At 44.7% G+C, this 27,571-nt stretch overlaps 1 protein-coding gene across 1 annotated transcript in view; it reads right to left on the bottom strand.

Moving 5' to 3' along the window:
* Positions 1 to 1,676: 1,676 nt before the first annotated feature.
* Positions 1,677 to 27,571, bottom strand: part of LOC306966797 (uncharacterized protein) — a gene marked incomplete at its 3' end in the record, with an annotated part of 53,498 nt that continues 27,603 nt past the window's right edge. Inside the window, 24 exon segments of the mRNA XM_079561613.1 lie at positions 1,677 to 2,257; positions 2,437 to 2,483; positions 2,580 to 2,767; positions 2,769 to 2,810; positions 2,814 to 2,982; positions 3,051 to 3,509; positions 3,909 to 5,259; positions 6,144 to 6,208; positions 7,823 to 7,975; positions 9,288 to 9,428; positions 16,609 to 17,128; positions 17,318 to 17,364; positions 17,455 to 17,622; positions 17,690 to 17,857; positions 17,926 to 18,016; positions 19,673 to 19,744; positions 22,537 to 22,630; positions 22,727 to 22,766; positions 23,830 to 23,970; positions 24,451 to 24,591; positions 26,373 to 26,410; positions 26,564 to 27,102; positions 27,263 to 27,309; positions 27,401 to 27,568. Of these exon segments, the coding sequence (XP_079417739.1) occupies positions 1,677 to 2,257; positions 2,437 to 2,483; positions 2,580 to 2,767; positions 2,769 to 2,810; positions 2,814 to 2,982; positions 3,051 to 3,509; positions 3,909 to 5,259; positions 6,144 to 6,208; positions 7,823 to 7,975; positions 9,288 to 9,428; positions 16,609 to 17,128; positions 17,318 to 17,364; positions 17,455 to 17,622; positions 17,690 to 17,857; positions 17,926 to 18,016; positions 19,673 to 19,744; positions 22,537 to 22,630; positions 22,727 to 22,766; positions 23,830 to 23,970; positions 24,451 to 24,591; positions 26,373 to 26,410; positions 26,564 to 27,102; positions 27,263 to 27,309; positions 27,401 to 27,568 (5,470 nt within the window).

Here is a 27,571-nt window from a genome sequence, read left to right on the forward strand (position 1 = left end):
ACGGATCAGACATGACAGCAGCAGACGCGACGCTATTTTTCGATCAAGCTTTAGGACGTGTTCTAAATAGTTTAGCTCGAAAGTTTACAGTGGGTTCGTCATACGTCATCTCATATGATGATACGATTGGTAGACATTCATAGCGCCCAATAAACGGCTATGGACGATCGTAAACCACACCTCTCCTACGAGAAAATGAATTGGTGGTCCCCAGACTAAATATCACTTGTGATTTTAGTCTGGCGTTAGCCAGGCTAGCTAGTTCTACTCCAGAGGCCGGTATTTTGTCTGACAACCAAGTCTCGGTGAAGATGTAGACTGAGCACTCTTTTACTTCACGCTGCAGCGATCTCCAGAGCCGCATTTCATCCATCTTGTTGTCCAGGGAGCGAACATTTGCCGACGGGATGGACGGGATGGCTGGCTTGTTTGGTTTTGCTCTCAGCCTTGCCTTAATGCCCGAACGCATTCTGTCACACCGTCGGCGATGTCTCTTCTCCCAGCATAAGCTCCAGCTGATACAGGTAAGTGCTTGATGCTGTCACGGCGTAGCAGTCCGTGTTTGGCCCACTGATGTAGTAGACACCGATCCGGTGTCTGATTGCTGCACTCTCGAATGGTCATCGTAAAGTCACGGCGGTAAACAAACCTTGGCCGTGGCCAGGGCAAAGAATCTAGCGCTAACTTTTGCACTAAAAGGTCGGTGTTCGTGGAGGCCGCCGCAAACGTCGGTCGCGCCGCCATGTTGGTTTAGAGGATAAAGGGGTGTGTGGACCCCAAGGGATGATTGAAGCGGTCAGTTCTTTTTCGTTTCTCAGGGCAGGGAGTTGCCGCTTCAGAGAGATATGCAATAGTGGAGCCCATAGGCAAGTACACAAGTAGAAGAACTGCCAAAAATATTCAAACCTGTGCAAATCAACTGCATTGCTTCCGGTGTGACCTCCTTGAGATCCCGATAAACCTGCTTGTCTTTTTGCTGGCCTCTGTCTCCGGACGGTCACAGCCTCCAGGAATCGTTGTCAATCACATCAGCCAGGTCGATCTCTTGGTTTTTTTTTTAATTGGACGTGAGAATCTGCTCCTCTGACCACTGCGGATCATTGTTGGCATCATCCTTGAAGAACATCTCCATCTTCAAAGGAGAAAAGTGGTAGCCCTCCTTCACTCCTGGATTCCTCAGTGTCACAATAATATTATTCATATTGAGTGGCTTCATGGACCTTTTAGCAGATGTATGAGACTTGTTGTGAATTTTTTTGATTTGAGGATTTTTGACTGAAAAGAAAACACAGAAGTTCACAGATTTTCACTGGGAGCTTTGATCGAGTCCTCACAGTCAAAAAAAGAAAAAATCAGAAATTCATAGTTAATAGTTTTTGTATAATACTTTAAACCACAAACCCTCTGGTGTGTCGTGTCTCAACTGAGCTACAACCAGTGTGGTTAATGTGTCTTGCTCATTGACAGAGTAAGTGCTAGTGAGACTAGGTTTCGAACCGTCGACCTCACGGTAACAGGGCGATGGCTCCACCTGTATCTGTCAGAGCCTCAAACACACAAGTTATGATTTAATAAAGACGTGTTTAATTTCAACCGTGAATCAAAGATTACAGACGGAGCCAGCTGTGATTGGTCCTTACAGCTGTCAATCAAATGTGTGTCATCAAAGAGTTCAGTCACAGAGGTCCACCAGGGAGCACTCTCCTCAGATCTACCACAGACACAGAGTCATTCTCCCCGAACAGCCCAAACCCAGGAAACAGAGGCTCAGTGAAGGAGGAGGTGAAGGTGTAAATGTGGAACAGTTTTCCACCAGAGCGGACCTCATAGAAGGACAGAGCTCCAGCCTCAGAGTCCAGGAACACGCCCACTGCAGCTGAGCGAGAGCCAGAGAAGGGGAAGGGGGAGGAGAAGGGTGTATTTCTCTTGTTGTGACAGACTGAGTAACCTCCACCACTGATCCTTAGACTCCAGGACTGATCATTGTCTCCAAACCTACTCTCATCTCTGTCTCCTTTCCGTCTGATTCCTCTGTAACTCACTGCTATATCAACTCTCCACTCCCCCCTCCACTTCACCTCCCAGTAACAGCGCCCTCTCAGGCCAGTGGAGCTCAGGACCTGAGGCTGGTCCATGAACCTGTCCTCATGATCTGGATACTGCTGCTCCTCGTTCACTCTGGTCACAGTCCGTTTGTCCTCAGACAGAAGGAGGTTCCCCTGAGCTGTGTTTGGATCCAGAGAAAACTCACAGGAATCTGAGGAAACAAACACAACTCATGACATCACTTCCTGTTCCTGTGAGTCTGAAGAGTTTTGTCATGTTTGTTTTTCTTTGTATGAAAGACTGTAATAAGTACGAGCAAGTGGGAAGTAGAAAGATCTAACATTAAAAAGCTGAAGTTGTTTTCATGAAATAAATAAAACACAGACTCACATTTTCTCAGACCTGGGACCATCCACTGTTCTCCAGCAGGATCCAGCCTGAAACACACAAGTCTAGTTTACTGTAGACCAGACCAGACCTGGACCAACCATGGACCAGAGACAAGACCCTGAGAGAGTCCAGGGGGGACTCACCTGAGAGAGTGCAGGGGCCCCTGAGGGGCCCGTAGAGCGGTCAGGAGCTCGGCGGAGGTTCCTGGATGGTTGTAGCTCAGGTCTAATTCTCTCAGGTGGGAGGGGGCGGAGCTCAGAGCTGAGGCCAGGGAAGCCCCGCCCCTCTCTGAGACCAGACATCCAGACAGACTAAAGACACACAGCATTAGCCTCTAATGTGGACACAGAGACAGAGTGCATCATGGGAGCGTCTCACCTGAGGGTATGCAGTCTGCAGGGGGCGCTCTTCAGTCCAGAACACAGCAGCTCCACTCCTGAGTCCTGGAGGTCGTTGTTACTGAGATCCAGGTGAGTCAGACTGGAGGAGCTGAGGACTGAGGCCAGAGGAGCACAGCTGAGAGGAGACAGGCCACAGCCGCTCAGACTGAGGACAGAGAGGACGATTAGAGACGAGAGCCAAGACACAAGTGTTTAAATACAGTCTGGACTCACATGGCTTTGGTGGAGGCTTTGATGACCGGCAGCAGCTTCAGCAGAACTGTCTCTGAGAAACAGTATTTCCTGAGATCAAACTCCTCCAGGTCTGAGTCTGAGGACAGTAAGAGGAAGGACAGAGCAGACCACAGAGCAGGAGAATGTAACGAGGAGAGACGTCCTTCTCTCACGATCACCTGTATCATCTTCATCAGACTGTGGTCGTTCAGTTCGTTCAGACAGTGGAGCAGGTTCAGGCTCCTCTCTGCAGACAGACCCTCTTCATTCAGCTTCTGTTTGATGTACTTTACTGTCTCGTGATTGGTCGAGTCACTTCCTGTGTGAGTCAGCTGACCTGGCAGCAGGCTCTGATTGGTCGGCAGAGACAGCCCCAGGAGGAAGCGCAGGAACAGGTCCAGGTGTCCGTTTGGACTCTGTAAGGCCCGGTCCACAGCAGAGCGGTAGAAAGCCTCAGGGCTCTTAGAGGAGTGTGGTGAGGACAGCAGGTTCTCCTCGGGGTCAGGGCTCTCAGAGGAGTATGGTGAGGACAGCAGGTTCTCGGAGTAAGGGCTCTCAGAGGAGTGTGGTGTGGACAGCAGGTTCTCCTCGGGGTCAGGGCTCTCAGAGGAGTATGGTGAGGACAGCAGGTTCTCGGAGTAAGGGCTCTCAGAGGAGTGTGGTGAGGACAGCAGGTTCTCCTCGGAGTCAGGGCTCTCAAAGGAGTATGGTGAGGACAGCAGGTTCTCGGAGTAAGGGCTCTCAGAGGAGTGTGGTGAGGACAGCAGGTTCTCCTCGGGGTCAGGGCTCTCAGAGGAGTATGATGAAGACAGCAGGTTCTCCTCGAGGTCAGGGCTCTCAGAGGAGTGTGGTGTTGACAGCAGGTTCTCCCTGTGGTCAGGGCTCTCAGGGGAGTGTGGTGTGGACAGCAGGTTCTCCCCAGAGCTGAAGAAGGTCTCATGGACGTGAAGAGCAGCCAGAAACTCCTGCACAGTCAGATGGATGAAGCAGTAGACCTTGTCCTGGTACAGGCCTGGCTCCTCTCTAAAGACCTGTGTGAAGACTCCGGAGTACACTGAGGCGGCTGCAGCGTCCAGCCCACACTCGCTCAGGTCACTCTCGTAGAAGATCAGGTTTCCTTTCTGCAGCTGCTCAAAGGCCAGTTTTCCCAGAGACCGCACCATCTCCCAGGTCTCTGGAGTCCAGTGAAGGTCTGTCCCAGATCCCTCATGATACTTGATGTTCTTGACTTTGGCCTGGACCACCAGGAGGTGGATGTACATCTGGGTGAGTGTGCGGGGCAGCTCTCCTCTCTCTCTGGTCTCCATCAGATGGAACAGGACTGTGGAGAGGATCCAGCAGAAGACTGGGATGTGGCACATGATGTACAGGCTGTGGATGCTCTTGATGTGGGAGATGATGTCTGTGGCCTGCTGCTCGTCTCTGAACCTCTTCCTGAAGTACTGCTCCTTCTGTGGGTCGCTGAACCCTCGCACCTCTGTCACCATGGAGACGCACTCAGCAGGGATCTGATTGGCCGCCGCGGGGCGTGTGGTTATCCAAAGGCGAGCAGAGGGAAGCAGGCTCCCCCTGATGAGGTTCACCAGCAGCTCCTCCACTGAGGCGCTCTCTGTGGGCTCCGCCAGGACCCGGGTCCGGCTGAAGTCCAGAGGAAGTCTGCACTCGTCCAGACCGTCAAAGATGAAGAGCACCTGGAGCTGCTGAAAGCTGCAGAGACCTTTGGTTTGACTGAAGAAGTGGTGCAGCAGCTCCACCAGGCTGTACTCTGTGTCTCTGAGCACATTGAGCTCTCTGAAAGTGAAGGGGAACAGCAGCTGGACGTCCTGGTGGGCTCTGCCTTCAGCCCAGTCCAGACTCAACTTCTGAGTCAGCACTGTTTTCCCCACGCCGGCCACGCCCTTTGTCACCACCGTCCTGATTGGTTGATCCTTTGCTCTGATTGGCTGCTGTCTGTGGGCGGGGCCTTTAAACAGGTCTTCACATGTGATGCTGGTCTCTGTAGCGGCTGGTTTCCTGGACGCCGACTCGATGTATCTGACCTCATGTTCCTGGTTGACCTCTGAGGCCCCTCCCTCTGTGATGTAGAGCTCTGTGTAGATCTGGTGCAGGGGGGTGGAGTTTCCTGCTTTAGCCACGCCCTCAAACACACAGCTGAACCTCTTTTGTAGATGACTCTTCAGTTTATCTCTGCAAACTCCAACAGAACTCCCTGAATAAAGACAGAGACAACAATGAACTCTTCACTGGACACAAACACCAAATAGTTATTCATGTTGAAGAACATATTTTCACTACTTGTGATAAGACATTCACAAAACACTAGAAGGCAGAATAGTGTTCCTCATCCAAGTGGACCATCAGTAAAAGAATGACTCTGTTTAACTGATATTTCTTTCTGGCATGAGCTTTGGGTCAGAACTAAAGCCCCAGAGCCCAGGTTTTCTATCATATTCCTCTCTGACTAAAACATCATGTGGAGAGTGACCAAAGACTGCGCTGAAAGTACTCTGTTCATTATTCGGGCGGCACGGTGGCACAGCGGTTAGCACTCTACTTCATAGCTAGAAGGTCCTGGGCTCACCTGGAAGGGGCCTTTCCTTGTGGAGTTTGCATGTTTTTCTCGTGTCTGCATAGGTTTCCTCCACGTCCTCCAGTTTCTTTTACCACTAAAAATATGTACAATGGTTTCCCTCTGGGGCCAGGACTCCCCTGAAAAAGAGATTCTTAATCCCAGTGGGACATTCCTGGTTAAATAGGTAAAAAATTACGTGAAACAGGTCAGATCCAGGTTTGAGCTGCTCCTCTGATGGACTGTAGACAGAGTTCTTACTGTATCTCAGACGCTCAGCCAGCTGCTCCTGCTTCATCCTCCTCAGGAAGTCCAGGGTGATGTTCAGCACAGCCTCTCTGCTGCTCTGCTCCTCCTCACTCTCTGAGCTACTCTCTGGGTACTCTGAGACCAGGAGCCTGTGGATCCTCTGCAGCTGCTCTTTGACAAACGTCAGGATGTCCTCCTCCAGACGCTGGATTAGAATCAGATTTAAATAGTTTCAGTCAAAGAGAGGACCTGAGGAGCCCCACAGAGAACCCCACACATGCTGCAGTCGTGGCTACTCACCGTGAATATGGTCTCCAGCTGCTCCTTTGGGCCTGGCTCCCTGTGAACCAACAAACAGAAACATTAGAGACTGAGCAGAGACCACTGCAGCCGCCTTTGGACTCATTTAGACTCACAAGAAGCTCCTCCACAGACCTCCTGAGGACTCACCATCTACAGTGGTGGTTCTCAAACTTTTTTACAGCTGACACATGTTTTTATTTATCTTCCTCACTTATTTTTGTTTTTTAATACTTATTTTTACTTTTGGTGTCTACTTTACTTTAATTTTTAGTACAGCCTCTATGAAATTTCAATATATTAACTACAGGACAGTGAAGGGTTGATGGTCTGTTGCAAGGCAAGGCAAGTTTATTTGTAGAGCACAATTCATACACAAGGCAATTCAAAGTGCTTCACAGTTGAAAAGAAGATTACAAGAAAACAGATTAAATCAATAAAAACATCAAAATAAAATTAATCAATTTAAGTAAAAGGCAAGAGTGCAGATAAAATACTTTCAGTCATATGCATGGGCAAATAGAACTGTTTTCTTTGTAGCTGCATGAAACTGAAATGCAGCCTCACTGTGTTTATTATTGACTCTGGGAACCACCAGGAGGCCCCTCCCTGAAGTTCTCAGGGCCCGAGCACAATGTATGTCCTTTATAATGTATGAAAAGTGCTGTAGAAATAATTATTGATAACAATTAAAACATGCTTCACCTTCATGGCTTCATCAAAAGCAATTTTACATTATGGACAAGTCTGTACTTGAGTCAGTCAGTCAGAAACCAGTGCTTCACGTACGCACATTTGTTTGTGATTGCCGTGAAAGATAAAGGATTCAAGCATGAGTGGAGTTTGGAAGAAGAACCGCTCAAAAAAGTACAACACTTTAATACAATGAGAGCAACAAGGAGGTCGATGGACTGTGACAGTATAGACTGGAGTGCCAGCGCTAGCAGTTGAAATACAGTGATTTTTTGTTCTGCTGTACAATATCATCAGCCCATAGAAATTATTTAGACTGTTGTTGATCCATGGCATTAACAAGCAAAACAATTCAGGAACAATCCAACTCAAAACGTGTTCCAACCAGATTTCACAAGACCTGCGTGTTTGAGGTGAGGCGCTGAATGAGTGATAGAGTTGGGTGAGTGACAGGCAGAGCGAGACAGTGTGCAAAGCTGCAGTGTTTGAATGGTACGTCACTAGAATAACTTTGTGAATTCTTCGGAGATTAAAATATGTCTTTATGTGTTAATAGTTAAGACACATGTTTGGATAATATATGTACAGCAGGCATATTCCCTTTTGCAGAAAGAAAGAAACGAGCTGTGTCGAGATGCTGCTTTTGAGCAACTTGCGGAAACTCACAGCTGCCAGAGTGACTGAAACATTTTTGACTGCGCATTCTATTTCGAACGGCTGGTGGTAAGCTTCTATTGTAGCCACAGCTGCCCCGGGGTAGACTGACGGAAGCGAGGCAACCAGTCTGCACCATCGGCCCCTCTGACCACCACCACCCATCATTTATCTATAGCACACACCAGGAGTTAACCAGGACTGACTCTGAGCAAGTTTTAAACCAGTTCTGACATGATTATTCTTAGAGGACACTTGTGATGTCCTGAGAACACGTCCCAAAGCTCTGGAGCAAACCAAGTCTTACCTCTGGTCTTCAGGAGGAAGCTCTCTAAACTCGGGAGGTAAGCTTTTGGAGCGGTCACTTTTCAGATACACAGAGATGGGAGCAGGGTTGGGTCCAGGTTTAGGTCTGTGTTTACACTCAGGGCCAGGGCCATGTGGTTCCATGTTGTGGGTGCTGAGAATCAGGAAGAGAGTTTGAACAGAACATACTGTCATGTCGACTGTTGAGAAGTTAGTTTAAACTCAATTTGACTGAAATTAAGTTTATAGTCCAGTAGAGCTGGACAGTCTGTTGGAGTTGCCCCTCACAGTACACAAACTCTACACTCTCTTACCATATTTAACTTAATTTTAATATTCTGTATGCATGCCCCTATAGACTTATAGTTTAAAGTTTTATAGCTTATTTTTTATCTAAATTCCGTGTTTGTTATGTTCTCAAACAATAGGAATAAAAACTATTCTGATTCTAATGCAAACTGAAGACATGTTGTCTTTGGTCCATGTCCAACGTCTTCAATTTTAAATAACATTCAACTGATTAATAATTTTTAGATAAGTGAGAGCGTAAGCCTTCACGGTACTGATCAGACCTGCCGAGTCTCGCAATGCATTGTGGTTTATATTAGAGCTGGAAACGGGCCCAAAAAATCAAGCCCGACCCGACCCGAGCCCGAACAATTAACTTGAATTGTTGGCCCGAGCCGAGACAAACCCGATGTAAATAATAATAATTATTAGACATCTATCTATCTATCTATCTATCTATCTATCTATCTATCTATCTATCTATCTATCTATCTATCTATCTATCTATCTATCTATCTATCTATCTATCTATCTATCTATCTATCTATCTATCTATCTATCTATCTATCTATCTATCTATCTATCTATCTATCTATCTATCTATCTATCTATCTATCTATCTATCTATCTATCTAAGTTAAACACTGTCCTGAGATAAAGAGTGAAGAGCGATGTTCTCTGTGTGGCGCCAGTATCAAAGGTGCCACGCTGCTTAAACGTGACAATAATCACTAGGTGCGTCCGCCCCCCGCACCACCTCCCTCCCAGCACCGCAGGAATAAGTATAATCATATTGAGTATCCAATAGTGTAAGCTGATTTTTATCAGAAATAATAATGACATTAATAAAAAAATATATATAAAAACCCGACTGTCATGTGTGACATCTCGCCCGACCCGACCCGAACCCGTCGGGTCCCGTTGGGTTCGGGATTTCCAACTCTAGTTTATATTGACCTTTCTGTAATCATCCATGCTCTCTACTTATGTAGAATCTAGATGCACTGTGGGTAGTTATGAGTGCACTGCTTTTTTCCTCTGGACATTCATACAACTGCTATTACCTCCACATAGTGCATTGTGTACACTGTGTAGGTCACTATATGGGGGTTTCCGCATTCGGACACATTATTGTATTTCATAAGTGACAAGACCTATTAAGATGAAGCAGGTCTTACCTCTGGTCCTCAGGAGGAGTATCTCCAAACTCAGGCGGCAAACTTCTGGACCCGTCACTTTTCAGAGACACAAAGTTGGGAGCAGGTTTAGGTCTGTGTTTAGACCCAGGGCCAGGTCCAGGTGGGTCCATGGTGTAGCTGCTGAGAATCAGAAGAAGAGTTCATTTGAACAGAACAAACAGGGCGTTAGAAACAGATCCAACAAATCCAGTAGTTTTTGTTTAGACCAATATAACATCAGGAGTGTCCTCACAGAGCTGCAAAACTGGACTCAAACTGTTCACATGGCTAAAACCAGGACTGAACCAAGAATAAACCATGTTCAGCCTGGACTAAACCAGGTCTAAACCAGGACTGAACCAGCGCTGAGCCAAAGAACAAGCAAAGACTAAACCACTCTCTCATTATTTAACATTATTATAAGAAAAACTCACTGCGACACGTTGCCCTGATGTTTTCACTTCCTGCAAAGGTTAATTTTTAACTCTGGTATAATACCCGCTCTCTCTCTCTCCTCTGTCCGCTCTGTGACTGAGATGTAGAGGCTCTGAGCTCCAGCAGAGGGCGCCACACTCTGGGTCTCTCAGTTCAAAAGTAAATGAGAAAAATTAACACTAAAACTAAACTTTGCACAATGAAAGTTACTGGGTGTGTTTTTTTACCCTCTTAACCCCCACCTTAACCAAGCGCATTTTCTTCACTTCGGCTTTACCCAAATCTAAAAGCTTCTCGCCTGGAGAGCAACAGTGTAATGTTTTATTTGAAAGCTAAGACCTACCAAAGTGATTCTAACTTTTTTTGTTGCATTGACGCCGCATTTTTGTCACATTTTTGTTGTTTTTTGTTGCCTTCTAATCACTCTTTTGTGCCTTTTTTGCTTTGTTATTGCTGCTCTTTTGGCAGTATTTCTTTCGTCTTGAATCAACTACTTTTTATGCATTATGATATAATAGAGATGATCATTCTACAAAGTCCAAGGTTGCTGTTGAAACCTTGGACATGATTCTTGAATGTGCACAGAAGTTGATGTTGAATACGAAATTAAATTATGTTTTGCAATAAAATGACAGGATTTGACAGTCTTTTGCTTTGTTTTGAACAGAACACATTGTCATTTTGCTAAACATCTGAGCTGTGATCATTTTCTAAATAATTGGCAGAAATCTTGACCTAAATACTGCTGGTACTTGTAAGTATAAAATAAAAAGTGCAAGGGGAGCGAGAGACAAAAAATACTTCTTTAAAGTACCATGGACAAATCTACACTGCCTTGGGATTTTTTTTTCCCTGCTTTGCCAGTCTATTTTTTTCTAATTCTACACAAATATTTGTATTCCACAGCTTCCTCAGGACCTCAGCGCTGTGTGACTGTGGAGCGGCTCACCAGACTTTCACCGCTGATCAGAAACAGGTACATTTGATCTGGAGTCGCTCGACTGCTTCAAATACCTCTAGATGAGATTTTCTCTGGCTTTTAAAATGTGTTGAGCTGAACGCTTTTACCTTTTTATGTGATTATGTGCTTTATATTTCCGCCAGGGGGCGCTGTAGCAAAGCCAGACCACAGGACCACAGAAAAGGCTCTACAGACCTTCAGACCTGGCTGGCTCTGTCTGGGGAAACCTTGCGGTGATAACGACCGGTCAGAGTTTGCCGGGAGGTGAGTACAGCTCTCATATATGAAACAGAGGAGAAAACAGGTTATGTTTAATAGACTACAAGACTTTGTTATTGGTTGAAAATCTTTGAGACACTTTATTAAGTAAGGAATTAACTTCTATCATCAATGCAATTTACTTTAAACAATTTGGTCCCATGTAACAGTCCAGTCAAAAAGGAAAGAGAAATCAGCTGATTCATGCACTGACAGTAGCTTCACTTTTGGACCAGTCACAGCAGGAGCAGCGTGTCATGGATATTTTTTTAGGTCTTTTCCTGGACAATTTACTGTTTGTTTAGAGTCAAACACACAGTAAATTGAGAGTGTAGACCAGGGGTCGAGGGCTACTTCAAGAGGATTAAGTTGTTCAAGGGCTACCAGTTAGAAATAATATCCCAAAGACTTAAAGTTAAACTGTTTAGTTATTGATTATTAAGCATATTATTTGACAAATGTGTGCTTTTTAAACAAATGATGAGTCACAAGAACACAAATTAATCTATTGTTAACATTATGATGCAAGAAATCGAATGGTTACAATTTTACAAAAAGTCTCAAGGGCTACTGAGGATGCCACAAAGGACTCAGGAGGCAAACTTTTGGACCGGTCACTTTTCAGAGACTCAGAGCTGGGGCCAGGTTTAGGTCTGTGTTTAGACCCGGGGGCCAGTCCAGGCCCAGGTGGGTCCATGTTGTAGCTGCTGGGAATCAGAAGAAGAGTCCATTTGAACTAAATGTGCAGTAATGTCTACTGTTGACAAGCTCTGTTTTCTACCTCAACTGTTTATAACATAGAAGTATATAGTACATAGAAATATATAAGTCACTGTCACTTTGTGATTGCTTTACTGTGTTCCACTGAGAGGCCCGTGCCACTGTTTGAGAAACACTGGTGCCTCAATTACACTATTACTCTTTCCTTTAATTTGCACTTCCTGTAAGATAAATATGATCTGATGTGGAATTCATGAAATTCTAAATGGCATGAAAATACAAAAACACAATATGATTGTAAAGAAAATGGTCTGTCTGATATACATGGTTTGACACTCGCTTGCTCCTAAAGGACTTCATCAAATGTAAAGATAATTTACAGAGGACCACACGAGCCTCCACCAGAGTAGACTTGATAGTACCCCACAGGCACCACCTTCAGTCAGACGCTCCTGTCTGTTTGAGGTGGGAACCTGTGGAAAAGTCTTCCTCTAACACTGAGAGAATGCTCAAATTACTCACTGTCTCGCAAATCAACAAAGAAGAGTATTTTTTGAAAATTGGGGATTTTCGCTTTTATGCACAATCTTTTAGCTGAAATGTGTTAATTCTCAGGCTGAAAAAGTCTTGTTTTGTTGGAGAAAGAGCATGCCGTGGGGGCGTGTCATTGTGTGTGTGGCTTCATTATTATGCAACGCTTCCCCGTGTGTCTGACGGAGGTTGGCCACTGTTGCTCCCGCTCTGAATATCTGCCGAATACTCCTGCAGAGGTTCGTTTTTCTGTGTGAAACCAGTGAACTTTTCCAGGCTAACTTTTCCAGTGCGACTGATGATGCCCTGGCTGCAAGCATGCACAGCGCCCCCTGCTGACTACTACGTTTCCCAAGCAGCTCCTTCAGAGCGTGTTTTAAGACAGAAGGATGTAGCGTGGATTTGCATAACTCTTCAATGAAAATAACTGAGCAACGAACATGGATTTTACCACAATAGTGAACGAGTTTGCTGAGCAGAAAGCACACAAAGGTTACTTCAGACGGGTGAGTGAAAGTTAGTTTTTTTTTCCACTGGTGGCCGCTGTGCCATGTGTCTGTTTGATTTTTCATGAGGCCATTGTTGAGCAGTAAGCTAACGTGGTAAGCTAACGTGGTAAGCTAACGTGATGTGTTCAGTGGGTTAGATCTGTTTGTGTTTTGTTTTTGGTTGTAAGCTGTGTGTGCAGGTTACGGATAATATAACGTAGTCATTGTCCATGGCACTAATGGCCGTGTGTGTGTTCTTCTTTCCGTCTGGTCAAATGTGTGTGTGTTGGGATAATGTTGCTAGTTGTCATTGTATTGCTAGTTGTCATTGTGTTGCTAGTTGCTTTAGAGGTAGGCTCTATGGGAAATGGATTTATTACCTGGATTTATTACTGATTACCTGTTTGCAAACCTTTTTTTTTTTTTCTTTGATGGCACATTTTTCTTGCTATTTGCCTTTTCTCCCCCCTGTGCTTTACATGAGTATGGCTTATCTAAATGAGATGTAAATGAGCCCTATTGTCACTCCCCACATCAGAGAGTTGCTGCGGGGCCCAAAACTTTAGAAGCCTTTTTCTCTGCTTAGAGATATTCTAGCTTCAACTGTTCACAGGTTCTCCAAATATTATCAGATTTTCATGTGTTATCATTGGAAAGCTTGATTTCTGAATTTATGCCCAACTCAAAATGCCCCTAAACCGCGTTGTGTCCTCCATTTCCGTAATGGGTCACATTTGTGGGTATGTTGTATCATATTGCACATTTCTTTAATCTGTAATGTGTACATTATGTAAGATAAGTGAACATGGATGAGTGTTTGTGATGGTGAATGAATTTGTAAGTCTAATTTGACTATTTTAGGGCTTTTGATTGTTCATTGCTAATGATGTACTTTGAGGTACATTTTATTCTGCAATGTCTTGTGACCTCTGTGTGACCTTAGCCCATGGGAGTACGGATGTAAATTTGCCTTTGGCTACAACCCGGCAGGTTTACATGCATGTATGTGTTTCATGTTTGTTCATTAACATGCACTCCCCCAATCAAATAAATAAATAAATAGATACATTTATTTATATATACATATTTACATATTAACCCACAGTGGAAAAAGTAACAATTATTTTTACTCAAGTCCGAGTACACATACTTCAATATAATTTCACTCAAGTAGAGGTAAAAAGTACTGTTTGATAAAACTACTCTAACAAGTACAATTTCTTCATAAAGTTACTCAGATACTTGTACTTGAGTAAGTGGAACTGAGCATTCTGAGAATACAACCAGTGGAAATCCCATTCTAAACCAGGTCTAAAATAGGCAATGAACCAGAAATAAAACAGCTCTAACACTAGACACAGAAGTCTGAAAGTCAGAACTAAACCAGTACAAAAAACGGACAACATTAAGACTGAACTAAATGATCAGTTGAAACTACACCAGGACTGCACCAACTAGGACTAAACCAAGATGTAATTTGGACAGAATCGCATGAAATAATATAAATGTAGAAAGAGGAATCATCAGAAAAACTCACTGCACCAGCGTCGTCTCTTAATCCTTTGCCTCACTCACCTTTGCCTCACTCACCGTTGAGACTTGTTCCACCTGTAGTCATGTGACTGCTCTGGCCCCGGGCAAAATAAAGCTTATGCATCTGTAATATTCACCTTATTCTGCCCCGCCCACTTTTGCCACTTTTTGCTTTGTCTCGGCACTTCCGTTGTCCTGACACTTCCGGTCGAGCGCGAAGCCCGTTCATTTAAACAGAGAACGAAGGAAAATATATATATAATATATATAATATCTCAAATTTGATGTTTAGTTGATTGATTTGTGTAAAATGGCCAATGTTCATTTGCACCAACACGGCACCATTTCTCTGCGCGGCCGAAAAACTGCTTTGTTTTTGCGTAGTGACTGATTTTATGTGGACTTCTCCAGTCCCATGTTAACTGATAGGAGAAAAAGGGGGGGGGGCATTAATGGCGGCGCCCACGCGAGGCTCCAGAATAAGGTGAATATGTTTTTTTCTTTTATGTCTGAACTCTAAACTCACCTCCTTCTGTAATATTTGCTCATTAGTATCATTTTTTGGTGAGGTGGCTCCTTTAACATTTACCTGGAAACCAGTAAGTTGAATAATTTTAACAACGTGAAGTTTCTTAGAGGTTTATATGGGATATTGTAAATGTTTCTCAAAATGCTTATTGAGGTAGCATTTAAAGGCAATAACTTTGAGTTTTGTTTGTTTTTTTTAGAAGTATTTCTCACAATCTAATTCCAAACCTGATATGCTGAGCTTGGAACCCAAAACAACAAGGTAAAATTAGATTTTTTTGGCAGATTTTTATGCAACAACTCCTCTCTGAAAAGTCTTTGTAGGTAATATATTCAACAATCAAACATAAATTTCAGCATGGCTCTTAGCATAATTCCGATTTTATCACCATAAATGTTCGACATTTTTACAAACCTCATTTTCATATAAACAGCTTATAATGACAGAACAATTATGTCAGTAACGTGCCGCAAAAGTTAAAACTAAATTGATTTATTTTCATGTTTTTCCCTGTTCACCCACAACGTCTCACCTTAAGACAGCACATAATAAAACGTATCATGTTTGTGTAGAATCTGCTGCTGGCTGCTGTGAAGCCACACACTGATAAAACCTGAACTGCCGTCTGTTGGCTTCCATAGCGGTAGAGGAAGCAGAGACAGGTCCTGGTCCTGGAGGAGTGGGGTCAGGTCCCTGGTTTGGGGTCATAGTTCAGATCATTGACGCTTGTTTAGATGTTTTCTCATGAGTTGCTTCTCCGTCAACTTTTCATGTTTCTCTCGGGCTTCTGTCGATCCACTCATTTGTTCCATGTTTGTGTGTCGTTTCTCTGTATCAGTTTCACCCAGTTAAATAAAGGGAATAAAAGCACGCTGACATTCACACAAACAAAAAGGGGGAAGTGTGTTGCTGGAGAACACCTCATGTAAGTTCATGATAATGCAAATTTAGTCAGATGAATCTGTAATACATTTAGAAAACCAAAAAGTGTGACAATAGCATTATTCATATTAAGTGACTTCATAAACCTTTCAGAATCCTCTCAGAAAACACTGAAAATGCATCACTCGAGTCTGCTAAAATGACCGTTATTTTATTTTTATTATGATAGGCTTATTGCACGATTATTCAGCGCTGGTTACTGCTTAGAATAAATGGTGCAACACTTTTAAAACCTGGCCTTATTCAGTCTCGCTGCTGGTCAGAAAAATGTATGACGTCACGTAAACAGTCCTCTTCCTCCACACTGCTGGAGGCGGGGCTAGGGAGTGGCAGTGTTTCATTGGAGTGTTTGTGCTGCAGGGCAAGTGACATCAGATTTCTCCACTGAGAGAAGATTTTATGCCTACTCCAACAGTGGCGCCAAATTCAAAAATCAAATGCAGTACAGACATTTCGCCTGAAGAGGCACTCACGTTTTTAGGCAGAAAGTTAATCTGTTTACGTATTTGCACTGAATTGCCAAAATTATGATCAGGATATTGGACATATTAAAAAAAGGTGGATTTGAGTGTTAGTTTTCATTTAAATACAAAACAGTACTTTAAACCACTAACCCTCTGGTGTGTCTTGCCTAAACTGAGCTACTGCTGCCAGTGTAGGTGAAGTGTCTGACTAAGTGCAAATGAGACTGAGATGTGAAACGTCGACCTCACAGTAACAGGGTGGCAGCTCCACCTGTATCTGTCAGAGCCTCAAAGTTATGATTATGATTTCATGAAGAGGTGTTTTATTTCCAACACTGAATCAGTGATTACAGGAGGAGCCAGCTGTGATTGATCATTACATCTGTCAATCAAATGTGTGTGTCATAGAAAAGTTTGGTCACCGAGGCCCACCAGGGGGCGCTCTCCTCAGATCACAGACACGGAATCACCTTCCTCGCACACCCCAAACCCAGGAAACAGAGGCTCAGTGAAAGAGGAGGTGAAGGTGTAAATGTGGGACAGTTCTCCACCAGAGCGGACCTCATAGAAGGACAGAGCTCCAGCCTCAGAGTCCAGGAACACGCCCACGACACATGAGAGAGAGCGAGAGGAGAAGAGGGGTGTTTCTCTCTTGTTGTGACAGACAGAGTAATCTCCACCTCTGATCCTCAGACTCCAAGACTGATCATTGTTTCCAAACTCACTCTCCTCTCTGTCTCCTCTCCGTCTGATTCCTCTGTAACTCACTGCTATATCAAACCTCCACCTCCTCCACTGCACCTCCCAGTAACAGCGCCCCCTCAGGCCAGTGGAGCTCAGAACCTGAGGCTGGTCAATGAACCTGTCCTCATGATCTGGATACTGCTGCTCCTCGCTCACGAAGGTCACAGTCCGTTTGTCCTCAGACAGAAGGAGGTTCCCCTGAGCTGTGTTTGGATCCAGAGAAAACTCACAGGAATCTGAGGAAACAAACACAACTCATGACATCACTTCCTGCTCCTGTGAGTCTGAGGAGTTTTCCTGTTGTTGTTGTTGTTGTTGTTTTTTGAGCTGGAATAACAAACTGAACAAACAAGCATGAACAAATTGGGAAGATCTAACATAAAAAAAAAAAAAAAAGTTGTTTCCATGAAATTGATGAAACTCACACTTCCTCAGACCTGGGACCATCCACTGTTCTCCAGCAGGATCCAGCCTGAAACACACAAGTCCAGTTTACTGTAGACCAGACCAGACCTGGACCAACCATGGACCAAGACCCTGAGAGAGCCCAGAGGGGGCTCACCTGAGAGTGTGCATGGGCCCCTGAGGGGCCCGTAGAGCGGTCAGGAGCTCGGTGGAGGGTCCTAGATGGTTGTAGCTCAGGTCTAACTGTCTCAGGTGGGAGGGGGCGGAGCTCAGAGCTGAGGCCAGAGAAGCCCCGCCGCTCTCTGAGACCAGACATCCAGACAGACTAAAGACACACAGCATTAGCCTCTAATGTGGACACAGAGACAGAGTGCATCATGGGAGCGTCTCACCTGAGGGTGTGCAGTCTGCAGGGGGCGCTCTTCAGTCCAGAACACAGCAGCTCCACTCCTGAGTCCTGGAGGTCGTTGTTACTGAGATCCAGGTGAGTCAGACTGGATGAGCTGAGGACTGAGGCCAGAGGAGCACAGCTGAGAGGAGACAGGCCACAGCCGCTCAGACTGAGGACAGAGAGGACGATTAGAGACGAGAGCCAAGACACAAGTGTTTAAATACAGTCTGGACTCACATGGCTTTGGTGGAGGCTTTGACGACCAGCAGCAGCTTCTGGAGAGCTGTCTCTGAGGAACAGTATTTCCTGAGGTCAAACTCCTCCATGTCTGAGGACAGTAAGAGGAAGGACAGAGCAGACCACAGGGCAGGAGAAGTTAACCAGGAGAGATCTCCTCCTCTCATGTAAAACTGTATCCGCTCCATCAGATTGCGGTCATTCAGTTCGTTCAGACATTGGAGCAGGTTCAGGCTCCTCTCTGCAGACAGACCTTCTTCATTCAGCTTCTCTTTGATGTACTTTACTGTCTTCTGATTGGGCGAGTCACTTCCTTTGTGAGTCAGCTGACCTGGAAGCAGGCTCTGATTGGTCGGCAGAGACAGCCCCAGGAGGAAGCGCAGGAACAGGTCCAGGTGTCCGTTTGGACTCTGTAAGGCCTGGTCCACAGCACAGCGGTAGAAGGCCTCAGGGCTCTCAGAGGAGTGTGGTGAGGACAGCAGGTTCTCCCCAGAGCTGAAGAAGGTCTCATGGACGTGAAGAGCAGCCAGAAACTCCTGCACAGTCAGATGGATGAAGCAGTAGACCTTGTCCTGGTACAGGCCTGGCTCCTCTCTAAAGACCTGAGTGAAGACTCCGGAGTACACTGAGGCGGCTGCAGCGTCCAGCCCACACTCGCTCAGGTCACTCTCGTAGAAGATCAGGTTTCCTTTCTGCAGCTGCTCAAAGGCCAGTTTTCCCAGAGACCGCACCATCTCCCAGGTCTCTGGAGTCCAGTGAAGGTCTGTCCCAGATCCCTCATGATACTTGATGTTCTTGACTTTGGCCTGGACCACCAGGAGGTGGATGTACATCTGGGTGAGGGTGTGGGGCAGCTCTCCTCTCTCTCTGGTCTCCATCAGATAGAGCAGGACTGTGGAGAGAATCCAGCAGAAGACTGGGATGTGGCACATGATGTACAGGCTGTGGATGCTCTTGATGTGGGAGATGATGGCTGTGGCCTGCTGCTCGTCTCTGAACCTCTGCCTGAAGTACTGCTCCTTCTGTGGGTCGCTGAACCCTCGCACCTCTGTCACCATGGAGACACACTCAGCAGGGATCTGATTGGCCGCCGTGGGGCGTGTGGTTATCCAGAGGCGAGCGGAGGGAAGCAGGCTCCCCCTGATGAGGTTCACCAGCAGCTCCTCCACTGAGGCGCTCTCTGTGGGCTCCGTCAGGACCCGGGTCCGGCTGAAGTCCAGAGGAATTCTGCACTCGTCCAGTCCGTCAAAGATGAAGAGCACCTGGAGCTGCTGAAAGCTGCAGAGACCTTTGGTTTGACTGAAGAAGTGGTGCAGCAGCTCCAGCAGGCTGTACTCTGTGTCTCTGAGCACATTGAGTTCTCTGAAAGTGAAGGGGAACAGCAGCTGGACATCCTGGTGGGCTCTGCCTTCAGCCCAGTCCAGACTCAACTTCTGAGTCAGCACTGTTTTCCCCACGCCGGCCACACCCTTCGTCAGCACCGTCCTGATTGGTCTCTCTTCTTTAAGCACTGTACTCATTGGTCCCTCCTCTGTCAGCTCTGCTCTGATTGGCTGCTGTCTGTGGGCGGGGCCTTTAAACAGGTCTTCACATGTGATGCTGGTCTCTGTAGGTGCTGGTTTCTTGGACGCCGTCTCGATGTGTCTGACCTCATGTTCCTGGTTGACCTCTGAGGCCCCTCCCTCTGTGATGTAGAGCTCTGTGTAGATCTGGTGCAGGGGGGCGGAGTGTCCTGCTTTAGTCACACCCTCAAACACAAAGCTGAACCTCTGCCGCAGATGACTCTTCAGTTTATCTCTGCAAACTCCAACAGGACTCCCTGAATAAAGACAGACAAGAGTGAACTCTCACACACACTTAACTTTAAGTCAATCATGTTGATATGGAAGAACATATTTTCACTAATCATTGGTTCAATCGGTCTGAGTTCATGTATACAGCCATATGAACCATCTCGGGCCCTGAGAACTTGAGAATTTGTTTATCTGTTTTCTTAATTCTATAAACTGTGAAGGGTGGCACGGTAGTGCAGGGGTTAGCGCCTCCGCTTCACAGCTTCACAACTAGAAGGTCCCGAGAAGGGGCCTTTCTGTGTGGAGTTTGCGTGTTCTCCCCGTGTCTGCGTAGGTTTCCTCCGGGTACTCCGGTTTCCATTACCGCTAAAGACATGTGCAATAGGTGAATCCTCCAGCCAGGTGATTCTGACCACCAGCTTGGCTCCACATCATGGAGATGGGTCCCCGGGCGCAGCACTGCCGTCGACCACTGCTCCTTACGGGTCGCCTCAGTGGCTTTGAAGGATGGGTTAAATGCAGAGGACAAATTTCCCTACGGGGACAATAAAGTATTCACTGCGTTCCAAATTATTATGCAAATGACAGATTTTCTAAATTGTCAACTCAAATGAGAGTCAGCATAATTCTCAAGTCTTTAACTGGTATAGGATCATTTAAATGTGGTTGAAAAAATCTCCCAGTTATAACAGTATTTTTTTCAAAAATGAATGTAGTAAAAACCTCAAAATCTACTGTTCCAAATTATTCTGCAACTCATCGTTTCAATACATTTTAAAGCTTGTAATTAACTGAAAATGGTCATTTGTTGAATTTGTAGCATTAGGAGCTCATATTTACTGAAATCAAAAGCTATTTCAATCAAAAAAATATGAACAGGTAAAGTTATTTTTTACCACAGGAGCCCTTGTGTGATAGCAGCTTCAAAATTCTTAAATCCATTAAACTTGTGAGTTTTTGGAGAGTTTCTGCTTGGATTTGTTTGCAGGATGTCAGAATAGCCTCCCAGAGTTGCTGTTTGGATAAAAACTGCCTCCCACCCTCATAGTTTTTTTTGTTGAGACTCCAAAGGTTCTCAATAGGGTTGAGGTCAGGGGAGGAGGGGGTCCACATCATGAGTTTCTCTCCTTTTATGCCCATAGCAGCCAGTGACGCAGAGGTTTTCTTTACAGCAGGACATGGTGCGTTGTCATGATGAAGAGGATCTTGTTCGGGAAAGCACGGCTCTTCTTTTTGTAGCATAGAAGACAGTGGTCAGTCAGAAATTCCACATATTTTTCAAAGGTCATTTTCACACCTTCAGGGAGCCTAAAAGGGCCTAAAGGGGTCGACCAGCTCTCTCCTCTTGTTTCTGGTCCAAAACATGACTCCGCTCCCTACTTACTGACATCACAGCCTTGTTGGGACATTGTGGCCATTCACCAACCATCCACTACTCCATTGATTTGACCATCCAGGGTTACACGGCCTCATCAGTGAACAAGACTGTTTGAAAATGAGTCTTCATGTATTTCTGAGCCCGTTACAGCTGTTTCTGTTCATCAGCTTCAATTAACAATTTAGGTGAGGCCCAGATAGAAGTTTTTTGCACAACTGCAGCCTCTGGAGGGTCCTACACCTTGATGTTCGGAAGACTCCAGAGGCACCAGTAGCTTCAAATACCTGTCTGCTGCTTTGTAGCATCTGTTCTCTTAATCTGATGTGTTTGTCTGGCAGAAACCGTCCATATTGTGCCTTTATCTGCACAAACCGGAGTGTGCTCTGAATCATCCACAAATCATCAGTATGATGATTACGCTTAATCTTTCATGAAATATCAACGGTTTTCATACCTAGACCAAGGCATTCAACTATTTCACGCTTTTAATCAGCAGAAAGACCCTTTTTCTTTCACATATTGCTTGAAAATGATGATCTGCTTAATAAAGTGGAAGTCACCTTTTTTCAGTAGTTTTTCCCTTAACTGGGCTTAACCTGACAACTAATTATCCCAGGTCTCTGAGATTAATGTCAGTGATTCAAAGAGCCCCGAGACACGACACCATCCATGAGTTTCATTAATATATATATTTTTTTACCTTTTTGACACAAAAATACAATTTGCATAATAATTTGGAACGCAGTGTACAAGCTCAACAAACACTTTGAATTGCCTTGTATAGGAATTGTGTTCTACAAATAAACTTGCATTGCCTTCAATATGAATAAAATATCACGTAATATTGAGTACCACGATGTGAGCTGTAAATGAGGGTAGCTGCTCCTTTTGGGCATTGTTCTTTGTTTCCTTTGTTTACTACGTGTTTCTAGAGGTAAGAGGGGGCAGAATCAGAGTAAGTTCCTTTCTGTCTGTCTGTCTTTCATGTTTGTGGTGAGTGGTGCTGTGTGGAGGGTTGGTATTGTATATAAGCGTTGGCTTCTTCCGTCCCTTTTTCAGACTGCATGTAAATTTAAATGTTTTTTAATAACCAAACAAAAACATTACACATTAGTAGTAGATTAACTTTGATGGCATTGGTGTTCCTCAAAGGGGCTGACCATTAGTAAAAGACTAACTCTGTTAAAATGTGATACTTCTCAGTGCCATGAGCTGTGGATCAGAACTAATAATCCTCTGTGACCAAAGTTTGAGCTGAAATGACTTTGTTCATTATGAAGTGAAACAGGTCAGATCCAGGTGTGAGCTGCTCCTCTGATGGACTGTAGACAGAGTTCTTACTGGAGCTCAGACGCTCGGCCAGCTGCTCCTGCTTCATCCTCCTCAGGAAGTCCAGGGTGATGTTCAGCACAGCCTCTCTGCTGCTCTGCTCCTCCTCACTCTCTGAGCTACTCTCTGGGTACTCTGAGACCAGGAGCCTGCGGAGCCTCTGCAGTTGCTCTTTGACAAACGTCAGGATGTCCTCCTCCAGACGCTGGAATAGAATCAGATTTAAAGAGTTTCAGTCAAAGAGAGGACCTGAGGAGCCCCACAGAGAACCCCACACATGCTGCAGTCGTGGGCTACTCACCGTGAATATGGCGCCCAGCTGCTCCTTTGGGCCTGGCTCCCTGAGAACCAACAAACAGAAACATTAGAGACTTCCACAGCTCTGAGCAGAGACCACTGTAGCCGCCTTTGGACTCATTTAGACTCACAAGAAGCTCCTCCACAGACCTCCTGAGGACTCACCATCTACAGTTCACACCAGGACTAAACCAGATCTGACTGAATGTTTCGACGATCTGCCGGTCTCCCCGCCTGTCCCCTCGGAGACCAGGCGGAACCAATTATCAATCACCAGCGCGCGCTCGGACGCTTCAAATGGTACGGACTACTTCCTGGTTGCTATGCACCTTTGGCTGGCAGGACACCATGGCAGTGCAAGTACACTGAAAAAATCCGCGATTAAGGACATACCATCTAATAGTGCACATGGTGATATTTGTTTGTATCTTACGTGCCTGGTTTTCTATTATTGCTTATTTGCTCACCTGACATTAATTTGGGAGTTTCTGTCTGGTTAAAAATGGCATGTTTAAAATGCTCTAGCCTAATTCTAAAAGCAACTGGTTGTTGCAGGAATTCATGGGTTTAAGTGGGTTTAAATGCATCTAAAATATTGTAAACTTTGACACTTATTGTAAAAGCAATTCATTGTTAAAATCTTAAAACCTGGTCTATGAGAGGGCTCTAGTGGTTAAAAAACTGCATTGCAAATTCTAAGTTTAGTTTCTAAGAGTTAAATAAATTAATAAAAGTAGCATTTGGTACCGTTTATTTGTGTATCTAGAAATGTACTCAAATGTATGTACTGAATTGCTATAATTTAGAAATAATTGGCCTGATTGTTTGTTCTGAATGTGTGCTCAATTTAATGAGTGATTTTCCTTTTCTGTGTTTCACTTGAAGGTTTTTTACCTGACAGCTCATCAACTAATAAAATAAGGATCAAACTTCGACTTCTTGTTTGAGTAGAATCTAGTCAGTAGCTTCAGAAGTGACCCCATCCTCTTCACGTGTGGGAACCGTGCATCAAAAAGCTGGATTAATGTGACACTGAACCAGGACTAAACCAGGTCTGAACAAGGTCAAACAGGATGAGTGGAACCATGTCCTGAGAACATGTCTTACCTCTGGTCTTCAGGAGGAGGTTCTCTAAAGTCAGGAGGCCAGTCTTTAGAGTGGTCACTTTTCAGAGACACAGAGCTGGGAGCAGGTTTAGGTCTTGATTTAGACCCGGGGCCAGGTCCACGCAGATCCATGTTGTAAGTGCTGGGAATCAAAAGATCATTGTTTTTTACAATGTAGGATTTAAGTTTCATATTTGTTTGTTGATGTTGAGCCCACAGCTTAGAACTCTTTACATACTGAACTAAAATTGTGTGAATTGGGTCAAGGCTAAGGCGTGCTTTATTGTCTTTATAGGGAAATGTATTCTCTGCATTTGACCCATCGAAGCAGTGGGCGACCGCAGTGCAGCTTTTATTGGATTTTCAAAGACAAACCGTGAGATTCTGGTGTTATGATGTCTAAATTCTTCCCTACATGGTTGAAATATGACCTTATTGCCTGTAGCTTTTAGTTGTGATATGTAACTTATGATGATTATTTAAAATTTATTGATTTATAATCTTCAGGAGTTATATAATCAGGGTGAGGTAGCACGACTTGTTTATTGTTTGATTGAGGGGCAGCTGACACATCTTCCAATGACATACAATATTTGGTCACTGTTTCATCAGTGTGTTTTACCTCTGTTCTTCAGGAGGAAACTCTTTAAAGTTAGGAGAATTGCCCTTAGAGTGGTCACTTTTCAGAGACACAGAGCTGGGAGCAGGTTTAGGTCTGGGTTTAGACCCAGGGCCAGGTCCACGTGGGTCCATGTTGTTTGTGCTGAGAATCAGAAAAAGAGTCCAAACAGAATATACAGTGGTGTGAACAGTTGATCATTTTAATCCTAATTTGGAAAACATGGCTCAACAGCAGAAAGACACCACCGTCATGCGCTGGAGACCTCCAACTTTGGTATTTAATATTCGAAGGTTCCCCTGGTGCTTGTGCCCCACTGAGTCTGAACAGCCGTTTGGGAAAATGGATGTGGTCTGTGCCTTCCTCTGCTGGTCACCTGCATCAACTACACTCATCTGCATTTCCCTTTATTTTATAATTCCTGTAAAGTAAAACCTTCTGAGTCAGGATTATGAAACAGCCCTCAGGTCAAAAACAGGAAACTAATCCAGGTCTACACTTGGTCTGAGATAAACCAGGTGTAAATCCAGTCCTTAACCAGGACTTCACTTCTGTACAAAATTATCTGCAACAATCTGAGATCAATCCAGGCCTGAACCCAAACTGCTCCAGTTCTGGATCTTGAATAAACCATGATTTCTTTTAGACACAATTAGATGAAATGATGTGACAGTTTTAAACATTGGAATCATAAAAACAAACTTACTTCGTCAGCGTCGTCTCTAAATCCTTTCCCTCTCTTACCGGTCAGACCTGTTCCACCAGTCATGTGACCGCTCCTATTCTATTTCAGACATTATGTAATTAAACTTAGCTCCCTGTGTCCCTTCTGAGTGAGCTGCTGTGGCTCTGAGGACGAGTTTGACTCCCTGATTTATATTTCACATTTTAGCCTCATAAATGAAAGGCATCGTCTGCTCTGTGTCTGAAAACAGTCACTTCTTTGTTGTGGGTTCAGAGTGAAAAAGTGTCTGAACCTTCAATTATCTTTTACATAAAGCCTAGTTGTAAAGTGATCCATGTTTGGATCTAAAGTGACAAATTCTTTATCCTGGATTCATTATTGTAAAGTTGCTCTAAATCGTCATCAGTAAATGGATTATGTTACTAGTTTAAATGCATTCATAATATTTTACAAGGATAAATAGAGCAAATGAACACAATACATTTAACATCAGTGAAAGTTTCCTGCACTAAATTATCTTTTACTTTGCTTTAGCAGCGCTTACTTGGTTTCTTTTATTCTGGCATGTTTTCTTTACACTCTGCTGCTCACAGACGGTAATGATGAGTTTTAAAACTATAATGTACTTGGAATAAAAAAACAGCAGATCATGATATTTATGTATCCGTCTAAATCCGTCAGTGGCAGTTAGCATTCTTTCAAAACAATTCTATTTTTTAACAGACACGGAAAGATAATTTAGAAAATACAAGAACCGACTTCAATATTGTGAGAGTGATATATTACTGCCATATTGTTAAAGACCATTTCAACCCAGTATGTTCCAAACACAAACTTGAAAGCAATTCCATCAAAGCGTCTTATTATAGAAGAGTGTTCTCAACTGGAGGGTCAAGACCCTTTCAAAAAACACTGAAAATGCTTCTCCCATGTCTGTTAAAATTACTGTTATTTGATTTTTATTATGATAGGCTTATTGCAGGCTTATTCAGCAGTAATTGTGAGGACAATACAGTTTTTTACATTATGTCAAGCTAAATTATTTACAAGAAATTCATTGTTTTTGTCTCCAGTGCTTAGTTTTTAACTGATTTTAGTCTCAAATACCAAATAATACTTCAAACCAATAACCCTCTGGTGTTGTGTCTAAACTGAGCTACTGCTGCCAGTGTGAGTGAAGTGTCTTGCTCATTGACAGAGTAAGTGCTGGTGAGACTGAGATGTGAACCGTCGACCTCACAGTAACAGGGCGACGGCTCCACCTGTATCTGTCAGAGCCTCAAACACACAAGTTAGGATTGAATAAAGACATGTTTTATTTTCAACAGTGAATCAGTGATTACAGGCAGAGCCAGATGTGATTGGTCCTTACAGCTGTCAATCAAATGTTTATATCAAGAGTTCAATGGGCGCTCTCCTCAGATCTATCACAGCCACTGAGTCACCTTCAGCCCTCAGCCGAAACCCAGGAAACAGAGGCTCAGTGAAGGAGGAGGTGAAGGTGTAAATGTGGGACAGTTTTCCATCAGAGCCGACCTCATAGAAGGACAAAGCTCCAGCCTCAGAGTCCTGGAACACGCCCACTACAGCTGAGCGAGAGCAAGGGGAGGTGGAGGAGGGGAAGAGGGGTGTTTCTCTCTTGTTGTGACAGACAGAGTAAACTCCACCATTGATCCTCAGACTCCAGGACTGATCATTGTTTCCAAACCTACTCTCCTCTCTGTCTCCTCTCCGTCCGATTCCTCTGTAACTCACTGCTATATCAACTCTCCACTCCCCCCTCCACTGCACCTCCCAGTAACAGCGCCCCCTCAGGCCAATGGAGCTCAGGACCTGAGGCTGGTCCATGAACCTGTCCTCATGATCTGGATACTGCTGCTTCTTTCTCACTCCGGTCACAGTCCGTTTGTCCTCAGACAGAAGGAGGTTCCTCTGAGCTGAGTTTGGATCCAGAGAAAACTCACAGGAATCTGAGGAAACAAACATAATTCATGACATCACTTCCTGTTTCTGTGTGTCTGAGGAGTTTTCCAGTTATTTTTTGCTTACACAATGAGCTGTAATGAGTAGGCCTATGGGCATAAACAAATCGAAAGTTGTTTCCATGAAATGAATGAAACACAGACTCACACTTCCTTAGACCTGGGACCATCCACTGTTCTCCAGCAGGATCCAGCCTGAAACACACAAGTCCAGTTTACTGTAGACCAGACCTGGACACACCATGGACCAGAGACAAGACCCTGAGAGAGTCCAGGGGGGCCTCACCTGAGAGAGAGCAGGGGCCCCTGAGGGGCCCGTAGAGCGGTCAGGAGCTCGGTGGAGGGTCCTGGATGATTGTAGCTCAGGTCTAACTCTCTCAGGTGGGAGGGGGCGGAGCTCAGAGCTGAGGCCAGAGAAGCCCCGCCCCTCTCTGAGACCAGACATCCAGATAGACTA

This window comes from Gobius niger (genome assembly GCF_951799975.1).
Source record: "Gobius niger genome assembly, chromosome: 8".
NCBI classification, from domain to species: Eukaryota; Metazoa; Chordata; class Actinopteri; order Gobiiformes; family Gobiidae; genus Gobius; species Gobius niger.